The sequence below is a fragment of the Ranitomeya variabilis genome, chromosome 1 (genome assembly GCF_051348905.1).
Source record: "Ranitomeya variabilis isolate aRanVar5 chromosome 1, aRanVar5.hap1, whole genome shotgun sequence".
Taxonomy (NCBI): Eukaryota; Metazoa; Chordata; class Amphibia; order Anura; family Dendrobatidae; genus Ranitomeya; species Ranitomeya variabilis.
The window spans coordinates 215,526,486-215,537,980 of NC_135232.1; the positions used below are offsets into that span (position 1 = coordinate 215,526,486).

General features: G+C 42.9%; 1 protein-coding gene across 1 annotated transcript; it reads left to right on the top strand.

Annotated features, from left to right (window-relative positions):
• The first annotated feature begins 6,940 nt into the window (after positions 1–6,940).
• Positions 6,941–9,092, top strand: LOC143809308 (uncharacterized). The gene is made up of 4 exons (XM_077292406.1): positions 6,941–7,005; positions 7,504–7,727; positions 7,987–8,146; positions 8,236–9,092. Exons 2-4 carry the CDS (start codon positions 7,694–7,696, stop codon positions 8,816–8,818), a joined length of 777 nt encoding a protein of 258 aa, XP_077148521.1. The 5' UTR covers positions 6,941–7,005; positions 7,504–7,693; the 3' UTR covers positions 8,819–9,092.
• The last annotated feature ends 2,403 nt before the right edge of the window (positions 9,093–11,495 follow it).

Genomic DNA, 11,495 nt, shown 5'->3' on the forward strand with positions numbered 1-11,495 from the left:
GAAGGTGACAGAACCCGTCCCCGCGAAGCCACCGGAATTCCGGACCCACCGCGTGCCTCAGGGTCGCGCCTACCTACGGGCGAGGAGGGCATCCCGACGAGGGATCCTGTCATTGCTGGGGCCGGACCCGGTCCCTGGTACACCAACGCGACCCGTAGGCCTGGTGAGACCCGGAAGGAGGTCACCTTCTGCACTGCCAGCATCAGAGTAAGATTCTACTGATTCATTACCTGTAAATAGTTCATTTAACTGTTTGTTTCCTGATGTTGCTGCTAAAACCCGTCTAGGGTTAACTCTTAAAGGGATCCCTTTGTTGACCCGGGATCCCTATTGTTTCTTATTTTTGTTTGTTTTCTACTTTTTGCACAAGTTATCCAGAACTGCTGAATCATGAACAATGCATGATACAAACTCCTTGTATATAGTTTGCACCTTCTTAAAGGTGCTCTCTACTGGTTTTATATAAAAGACGGACTCTTTGCGAAGATACGGTTCTTGGAACTTGTACTGGAGTCCTTGCTGCATACGGACTTGCAGCTAGAGAAGTTGCACTACCTCATAGAGACTTGTTCCCCTCTTAAAGGGGATGTTCACATCCTGCACTTACGAACAGTGTTGCCTTAAGATGGTTGAATGGCAATAATGTCCTGAAAAGAAAGTATTGATGATGTTGATATGTGAAAGTTAAATGTAACCAACTAGTTGATTGTAAGAAATGTTCAATAATGTTAATAGAGGAATGAGGACAGGAAGTGAACCCGTAGGGGTTAGTAGTGAGTCCTCCTAGGAGCCATATAGAGATGGCTCAGTGCTCTTAAACTGAAAGAAAAAATGATATGTTCTATACTGTGTATAGTAGTGGAAGGACAGTAGGCTCGGGTGGAAAGGAGCGGTCCTGTAACAGAAAGGAGAGGCAGTAGGTCTGGAGCGGTTAGGACAGGCGGTCCTGCAGAAATAAAGTAGGAGAATGTAGCACAGTTGCTTAAGCCTTATAATGTGTTATAAGAAGGTCTTTAGTGGATTCAGAGTGTACATCCTTAAAGGCAATGTTAAATTATTGTTCAAGAATTTTGCACTTAGTAGAATACCCGGTTGGGTAAGAAAAGTTATTTATAGTAAAGATATTTAAAAGTATTTAACCATGTTTGTAACGTTCAAGTGTCCTCACCTCCCATAAAGGGAAGCTCTGTTCAAATATGCTTATTGTTATTGCACTCACAAAAATTGTATGTCTTTTTGCTGACATGTATTGTTGTTTTCTTCCCAGTCCAGGAGTACTGGATTTAACCGGGGGGGAGTGCAGCGCCCCAGAGTCCTGGTCATTGCAGTACTGTGGCTCCGCCACTATGGGGGGCTATGGTACGTCTGATGGCACTGAAGGAGTTCATCTGACCAGGTATCACAGATACCAATACATTTCACAGTCGGGCCTCCAGGGGGAGCTAAGGGTACTATTCATTAGGCCACTCCTCACATACTGGTAAAACTAGGGGTCAGGCAGGAAGTTAGAGAGAACGCTGACTGGGTTGGAACCAGGCAACACCTTGTGGCAGAGGGTGTTGTGGGGAAGATTCGGTAGGGTCCCTGTCAGGTTTGGGACCCTGACAGAGGCCTGGCAACGAGAAAGAACGTCACGGGACCGTGCCTGCTCAGCATAGCGGCGGTGCCCTAAGAAAGGATCAGAAGCGAGATATATTGTGCTGAGTGAGAAACGAGATCAAAGCAAGAAGAAGAATCCCAGTAGGAGTCGTGCTGTAAGACCGAGGCAACATCCTACTGAGGCGCACAGCCGGCGGCCGGAACGCCGAGGAAGTATTTCTATATATAGCTTCAGGCAATACTTCAAACCAACGGCAGGACAGTCAGTCATAGGCGGGCTGTCTCACCTAAATCACCTAAGAAGACATAGGGGGCAACCTGTGGAGAGGGGCGACTCTAGGGTCCCGGAAGAGCTCCGAGCCTACCCGTCATACGGGTGCGTCCCAACCGTAACATCAGGGAGGGACGGAGGATTAGCAGAACATCATCTAATCGAGTTGTGAGGGAACACGAGAAACAGACACAACAGTTGTGGGGACTATCCCGTAAGCACAGCAGGGGAGGACCACAACACATAGCGCTAGCAGGAAGGCACAGATTTCCACCTGCAAAGAGAACTCTGGAGGTGCCATTGGACCGTCCGGACTTGCGCAGCCTGGTGAACCGTATTCCGGACTGAGGACCCAGAGACCTTCAGTAAAGAGGTAATCAGACTGCAACCTGGTGTCCTCGTTATTGACCGCGACCGGCACTACACCGCACCATAACATCAGCACCACTACCACCATCTACATCTATCATTGTACGCCCCTCAGCAGGGTCACGGACCGGGTCTAGCCACCGTGGCAACCCCAGAGCAGAGACTCACAGGCCCGGTACCGGGTACCCCTCGGCCCTGCGGCAGTGGGGGCGATACAACTGCAGACTGCCAAATCATGACAGGGAGCTGCGGTCCCATCATACTGTGTATAAGGGAGCTGCGGGCCCATCATACTTTGTATAAGGGAGCTGCGGTCCCATCATACTGTGTATAAGGGAGCTGCAGGCCCATCATACTGTGTATAAGGGAGCTGTGGGCCCATCATACTGTGTATAAGGGAGCTGCGGGCCCATCACTCTGTGTATAAGGGAGCTGCGGGCTCATCATACTGTGTATATAGAAGCTGTGGGCCCATCATACTGTGTACAGGGGAACTGTGAGGGACATCATACTGTTTGACGGAAGCTGCGGGCCCATCATACTGTTTATAAGGGAGCTGTGGACCCACCATACTGTGTATAGGGAACTGTGAAGGCATATTGTGCATATGGGAGCTGTTGGCCCATTACACTGTATATAGGGGAGCTCTGGGGGGGGCATTATCCTTTCTATAGTGGAGCTCTGTCGGCATTATACTGTGTAAAGAGGAGCAGTGAGAACATCATGCGGTGTATCGGGGAGTTATAGAATCATCATACGTGTATAGGGGAGCTGTGGGGGACTTATACTGTGTATATGGAAGCTTTGAGCTCACCATACTGTGTATAATGGAGCAGTACATGAGGGAACTCAGGGGACATTATTAAATGTAAAGTGGGCACTTAAGCATTATATTGTTTTAGGGGCACTCAGAGTATTGCAACCATCAAAGTTGCATATCGTCACAATATGGCGGTAAAATCAATGTTCGTGTTTGTATATAGATTTATTTTCAATAACAGAGCGGTCATATTCTGAGGTTCCACTATATTCACAATTACAGTGTGCAACCGTAACTGTAATCAGGGTTAACTGGTTAGGGGCCCACTCAGATGTTTCGCCCCCCCCCTAAGTTGAAACCCTAGCTACGCCTCTGGGTTAAATAAAATGCTCCTGTGCTGAGATAATCTTATATATGTCCCTGCTGTGTATTGTGTAATGTCTGTGTCTGACCGTACAAAGTTTTGCCATCCTTCTGTAGTCAGCAGTGAATTTTTTCTCCTAATTAGGGCATATAAACTCTATGCATTAAATGCATAGGGATGCATTAAAATATGACTTTTATTTAATTAGATATAAAAGGTTGAAGCAAGCAGAAAAAAATGCCCTATACACAACTGCATCAAAAACGCACCAGTGGATTTTTCAGGAGCAAGAAAAATCAATTCAGTGTTATCCACAGGGTGAATTGCCGCTACGCAGTGCTTGTTGTAGAAATGTAGGGCGGCATGGTGGCTCAGTGGATAGCACTGTAGCCTTGCAGCGCTGGGGTCCTGGGTACAAATCCCACCAAGGACAACATCTGCAAGGAGTTTGTTTGTTCTCCCGGTGTTTGTGTGGGTTTCCTCTCGGTACTCCGGTTTCCTCCCACCCTCCAAAGACATACTGATAGGGAATTTAGATTGTGAACCTCATTGGGGACAGTGCCAATAATATCTGTAAAGCGCTGTAGAATTAATGGCGCTATATAAATGAGTAAAATAAATAATTATAAATAAATACAAATGCCTTCATCTGGAAATGGGTTAATCTGAATGGAGTTGTTAGATATAAATGGGACAGTTACAGCACTTTACAAAATCTGCTGCAAATATTCAACCTGTGAGTATGCCCTAAATGTAGAAAATAATTCCATGCCATACAAAAGGAACAGCGAGGAAAGTAATAAAATAATAAGTTAGTCTCCATAATTCCAGCACCACTGCCAGTTTTTCTTTTAGATTGTTATTTCATTACAAATCCACCACCTTCCCCACTTTTTTTGACAAATGTGAAAACCCCTCTAACTCCTAGCCAATATAGAACCCAATAGTAAATCCTTTCTAGGCTATGGGTGTGGGGCAGGTTCAGGAGCTGAGCCCGTTCCACACACAACCTGTGAGAATTCTGTTACACAGCCAGCATCAGACTCTAACAGCAGCAACCAGAGTTTACTCTAATTGTGGCTGCTAAACATTTTAAATGCTGCTGTCAATCACTGACTGCAGCATTTAATTGCTACAATCATGTGAGGTTGATGTTTGACCCCCTGAACCACCATGGTTTCCATCTTGGTAAGGCTACTTTCACACTAGCCTCGGGCACAGCGGGGGCAGCGGATGCATTTTTCCAGCGCATCCGCTGCCCCATTGTGAGGTGCGGGGAAGTGCGGGGAGGTGGGGGCGGAGTTCCGGCCGCGCATGCGTGGTCGGAAAAAGCGGACCGTCGGGAGCAAAAAAACGTTACATGTAACGTTTTTTGCTCCCGGCGGACCGCCACAACACGGCGCAACCGTCTCACGACGGTTGCGACGTGTGGCAATCCGTCACAATGCGTCGCTAATGTTAGTCAATGGAGAAAAAACGCATCCTGCAAGCACTTTTGCAGGATGCGTTTTTTCTGCAAAACGACGCATTGTGACGGATTGCAGTTAACGCTAGTGTGAAAGTAGCCTTATACTGTGAAATCTAGCCAATGGCTCGACTTCAAAAAGGACTATGATCTTTGCAATATACTGCAAAACTGTGGTATTGCGGTATATAGAACAAACAATCAGACAATTTCTGGTTCAAGTTCACTATGTAGACTAAAAAAAAATTGATTTCGGAAAAATAAAAAAAGTTATGCATTTTAGATGAAAAAGTTAAAGAAAATTGTCCATTGAGAAACATATTTAAAAAAAAATATGCATCTTAGATATTTCAATTGTATAATGGATTATTGTAGAAGATTGAGCTACATATTCACTATTCACTTGATTACCAAATGTTGTACTGATCTAAAATTGGAAGAGATAGACATAAATTAGTCTGCCAGCAATGAGACGGTTAAATTATTTGGAAATTCCTTACTATGAATTTGCTATGGTAAAATCAGATTGCTCATTTTCTTAAGATATTTAAATGCTCCCAGTGGGGAATGACCATGGTGGTCCTGATAATTATAAGTTACGCTGCGAAAATGACAGCCTTGTGTCTGTACCTCTGTCTGCCCTCTCTTTTATGCAAGAGTGTTTGCGTGGGCTTCAGGGCGCCCAGGAAGCAGGGGGTTGGTAAATGCCGAGCGCACGAAAACACAGATCAAGGAACCTGATGATCTTACTGCCCACAGACTAGAAAAGGGCAGAGTGTTTGTGGCGATGTGTAGGAGGACATTTGATTTCCAGAACTATTCTTCTGGGTTACAGATCGAAAAGTCAACAACAAGAAAGTAATGTTTAATAGAATGCAAATGTTTAGAAACATCCATTGTGTAAACTGCAGGTTCTGCCGCCCTGGAAAGATTTATTAGATGATCAGTACAACTTACTATGGAGGGAAAACAGCAGCAGTACTGATTAGCTCTGCCAACGCTCTTCTATGATATCATACATATCCTGAGAATGCATGCTAGGGCTCATACTCACCTGCGAGAAACTCGGATGAGTCTCGCACGTCAATGCCCAGCACTGCACCCGGCACTCAGGAGCGGAGCGTGCGGCCTCATAGCAATACATACAGCCGCACGCCCCGCTCCTGAGTGCCGGGTGCAGTGCTGGGCATTGACGTGCGAGACTCATCCGAGTTTCTCGCAGGTGAGTATGAGCCCTTAGGCTGGGTTCACATTGCGCTAGGTGTGTCCGTCTAACGGACTCGTTTTTAAGTAGTAAAAACGCAATGTAACGCACATACTAACGCGCCCATAGACTTGCATTGTCTAACGCATCGTGACGCATCCCTAAATTGGTATGCGTTTGTCACATAACGTTTTTTTTCTGACGGACCTTCAACGCGGCTTGCAGCGTTCTCGGGTCCGGTCAAGCTAACGCACTACTAACGGAAGCGTTCATTCTGCCATAGAAGGCTATGGCAAACGCAGTCAGACGCAAATCATGAAAAATTTCCAAATAGGACCACACGTTTTAATAGCGTTTGAGGGTGGTCACATGTGTCATGTGACAGGAAATGTGATTTCGGCCATTAAAGGAGGAATATACCACCCACACATTTGGACTACTGCACGTGACAGAGTGTTGCAATACCTCTCCTGAAATGTAAGTACATTTCTATATATATATCTCAGTATACATCATGGGAGTCTGTAAAATGTCCATCGGATGTGTGTGTACTAAACATGTTGCTTTGTTGCACACAGATGTCGGATACAGATGTCAGCAGCAGCAGCAGCGTGTCTGCGATTTTTTCGTCACAGTCGGTAGGCTTGCACTTTAAAAAACCACTATAATGTTGTGTGAAACTCCATTGTATTGAGCTAGGCATAACAATCCGGTTTATTGTTTTATTGTGAATAGGAGTCTTCTGAGCCCGAGGCTGCTAGACCACCCCCCAAAAAACATGCTAAAAACACAAAGGTACATAGCACACATGTTGAATTTTTCAGGCATAAATTTATTGATCCAATGAATGTTAACATAATTTAATGTTAAAATATTTTTTTTTTACATTTTACATACACAATAGGTGGTGCAACAAGGAGGACACAAAAGAAAGAAGGTCCCTAGCCGTCTGTCGTCGCCACAACTGCCAGTGGTAAATATCAAATTAGAAATATTCTATCCAATATTTATCAACAATCTATCTATTCAATTTCTATCTACTATACCTATAAAATATCAACTATCTATCGCTCCATCTATTTGTCAATCTATATCTATGTATATATCTATATCCATGTATCTATCTATTTATCTATCTATTTATCTATCTATCTATCTATCAATATCTATGTATGTATCTATCTATATCTATGTATCTATCTATATCTATGTATCTATCTATCTATATCTATGTATCTATCTATATCTATGTATCTATCTATATCTATCTATGTATCTATCTATAAATATGTATCTATCTATATCTATGTATCTATCTATCTATATCTATGTATCTATATATCTATCTATATCTATCTATATCTATGTATCTATCTATTGCTATATCTATGTATCTATCTATCTCTGTATATATGAATATGGCCATCCAGTGAAATTGAAACTATCAACCTAACTTTTTGTGTTTACCTAGTCCAAGTCAGCGGCCAAAAAAAAAAAGGATTGTCGTTGACGAAGAGCCATTGACTATCCACAACGAGACACTGATCAACCTTGTGGAAGCCAACCCCTCCATATGGGACCAGAGCGACAGCTCCCACCATGACATCGTGAAGAACCGGAAGTTGTGGGATCAAATAATCTGTCACTTTGATCCCCGATACATGGAGAAGTCTACAACCTCAAAGAAAAAAATTGGTAAATATTGGTGACGTAACATCGGAAAATCTAAACAAAACAAAAAATCTATCCTATCAACCTATCCACTTGTTGTCTATCTCTCAATTATGAACTATCTGTACACTATCTATCTATACACTATTTCTAAAAACTATTTCTTAACTATCTATCTACTATTTATATATCAACTATCCTAGCAAACTATGAAAAATGTTTCCTATATCTTAAAACTATCTGTCTACTATTTTTATGTATATTTTTTTTTTAAAATTTAAAGCCGATGCTGTCCATACCCGTTGGAAGTCCATCCGCGATCGCTTTGTCCGTGACTACCGGAACAATCACAATGCTCAAAGCGGATCCAGTGGTAAACGGGTGACCCCGTATGTGCATTACGACCAACTGCTCTTTCTTCAAAAAACATTGTCTCAGCGCTCGTAAGTACAAATACGTCTGTGTGCGAGACAAAATTGTTTAAAGGAAACTAATTTACTTTATTTATATTATTTTTTTGGGGGGGTTACAGCACGATATGCAGTACCGCTGCTCCTAGACCGACAGAGGAACTGGAGCCTTCTCCAGTGGAACCAACGCAACCTGAAGATGTGTCTGGCATCAGTGAGCCACGATCTGCGGACAGAAGCACTGTTGCTGCAGGTGTGAGTGCCCGGTTGCAATCACAGCGTGGACGCAAGCGAGCAACACAAAAAGATGAAGCTGATGCAATTATCGTGGATGGACTCCAACGGGTAGAGGACATGTGTCGCAGTGAGCTGAAAGACCTGAGGCGAGAAATTACCGAGCTGCAAGCACGCGAGTCTGTATACTCTGCTAATGAGTGGAAGCTACTTTTCTTATCCTATGTGCCTGTAGCACAAAATATCCCGGCACATAGAAACTTTATGTTTAGACAAAGACTGAACGAGCTTCTAGAGGAATTTGTGGGCCCACAGGAACCCGCTCCATCGGGAACTAGAAGAATGGACTTGCCGGCCTACAACCCTCAATATAGAGGCCGGGGTGAAACGAGCGTGGAACCTCATAGACAATGTAGCAGTCCATCATATAGTTGGGCAGACAATACGCCCGTGCAGTACCAAAGTCATTAGTACAGTTCAGTGTCCCCAGCCAGGTGCAATTACCACGTTGCAAGTTTCCCTTTTTTTTTTTTGTTATGTTTTTTGTTGTGAATTTCTATTTTCCTTTTTTTTCATCCCTATGGGATATCATATGTTAAACCTGTGTACCAAAAGTTTGTTGGAAAAACCCATAAACATTTTGTAAACTGTTTAAAATTTAAGAATCTTGGATGACTTTAACTTTTAACACAACATAACTTTATACACGACATAAGGTAATTTTTTACACGACATCAGGTTAAAAAACTTTTTACACGACATAAGGTAACTTTTTACACTATGTCACTTTTTACACGACATCAGGGTAACTTTTTACACGACATCAGGTTATCAACATAACTTTTTACACGACATCAGGAAGACTTTACAATATTTTCACACGTATCTGTCTTGCCATGGAACATGGCCTTCATGTGTGAAGTAGTGTGCAAATTGATCACGAATCCTCAGTATTTGTGCTGTTGACCGAACTGCATTCGATTCAATGCTACTGAGGTTCGACTCACAATCATCAGGGTCTACCACCTGAGTTTCATGTCTCGCCACAAAATTATGCAGACAGATGCACGCCTTCACAACACGGTCCACATTTTCTGGTTGCAGTTGCATGCAGGTTAGTAAAATCCGCCATTTTAATGTCAAAATCCCAAAGGCACACTCCACATAACGTCTAGCCCGGCTCAAGCGATAATTAAAAATGCGCCTGCTGGAGTCTAGACTACGGCTTGAGTAGGGCTTGAGGAGATTTTGTCCTAGTTGGAAGGCCTTGTCACCAACTAAAACATAGGGCAAACTTGGGCCTTCGGTCCCCGGAAGAGGTCGTGATGAGGGTATGTTTAAACTTTGGCTGTACAAACATCGGCCCATGTTGGAGTCTCTGAATACTCTGGAATCGTTAGTCCGGCCATAAGCACCAATATCCACAGCAACAAAACGGTACCTGGCATCCGCAATAGCCATCAATACTATAGAAAAGTATTTCTTATAGTTATAGTACAGGGAACCACTATGCGCAGGTTTCTGAATCCGTATGTGCTTTCCGTCCACGGCACCAATACAATTGGGGAAATTAGCCACATCCTCAAACTGTTGGGAAATCGCTAGCCACATTTCTGATGTTGGTGTTGGTAGCACAAGTGGTTGCAAGTTATTCCAAATGGCATCACAAGTCTCCCGAACCAGTTGGCAAATTGTTGACTTCCCAAGTCTAAACTGATAATGCAGTGATGCAAAAGTTTCTCCGGTAGCCAGATATCTGTCGACATTCAAAAAAAAAAAAAAAAAAAAAAATTAGGATTTTTAGTGATCATCTAAAGGCTAGTTACAATAGAATATACAATTGCTAAATGAACATTAGGCCACACGATACCGAGATCTAGTCTTTGTCAATAGAATGCTAAAAAAAAAATTATAATTACCTCACAGTCACTACTAGACGTTGCTCCGCACTGATGCTTTCACGAAAAGTGCTGCGATGATGATGTATCTCATCCTTCACATGCGAGAGCAGAACATCAAAGGTCTCAATGGACATCCTTAGATAGCGTTGGAATTTGGAGGGGTGATCCCGAAGCTGCACATACAGGGTGTGAAAGGCACCATATGTACTCCGCAAGAAATTCACTTCGTGGATCCAATATCTCCTTTGCGAACTACGCTTTCTCTGACGAAGTCGCAACCGCATCAAGCGAAATCTGACGAGCTCAGACACAAACATCTTGCTAGCAGAAGTTCACTCAATGCTTTCAAAATGGAGAATGAGTCTGTGCCCACACCCGACAATGACAAAAGGGAAAAAAAAAAAAAAAAGAACAACTTTATTGACAGTGACAAACGCAGACAAACGGATACTTCGTAAACGGACATCAAAATGAAAAAACGCGATCACATGCGTTAACGCTAGCGTTACCGTGACGACGAATTTCACATATTTTTTGCTCCTTTTCTGTACATGCGTTTAACGCATCCGTTTAACGCCATGTACTTGACGCAATGTGAACCTAGCCTTAGTCTTTGTTGCAGGTGTTCATGGACATATAGGAAGAAAGGTGCTTTTACACTGTGCTTAACTTCGCACTGATGCATGCATTCAAACCCCCTGCAAGACGGGATTTGGGCGTATGCGCCGACGGGGCCATAGATTATTATAATTAGCAGAAAGAACGTGTACTCGGAGGTGCATCATTTTTGGGCGTTTCCACCTAGTGCAGACAGACACTCGCGTAGTTAAAAAAAAAAAAAAAATGGAATATCTGAATTACCGTACATTTTTCTTTAGTTGCAGCAGAAAGAGTGATCAACATGTCGTATCAATAAAGGCTACGGCTCAGCAAGCAAAAAAAAAAAAAATACGGGTCTTAGATGATTTGCTTTTTACAAGATTCTGAAATTTTTTAACCACTAAAATATATTAACAAAAAATATGAGTTTATCGTCGTAATTGACAGGTCATTTTTTACCACGCAATGAATAGCGTGGAACAATTCTCAGAAACCATGTCAGAATTGCATTTTTTTTTTCATTATTTCACTTCACTTTGAATTTTTATTCCGTTTTCCAGTACATGGTATTGCAAAGTTAATAATAATATTCAAAATTACAATTTGTGCGACTCAAAGAAAACAAGATCTCATATGGCTATCTGGAT

What these genes read in the sequence shown, in the direction of transcription:
- LOC143809308 (XM_077292406.1), top strand. Translation starts at nt 7,694, where the DNA reads ATGGAGAAGTCTACAACCTCAAAGAAAAAAATTG. An exon ending in AACCTCAAAGAAAAAAATTG is followed by an intron (nt 7,728 to 7,986) that starts GTAAATATTGGT and finishes TAAAATTTAAAG; the next exon opens with CCGATGCTGTCCATACCCGT. An exon ending in AAAACATTGTCTCAGCGCTC is followed by an intron (nt 8,147 to 8,235) that starts GTAAGTACAAAT and finishes GGGGGGTTACAG; the next exon opens with CACGATATGCAGTACCGCTG.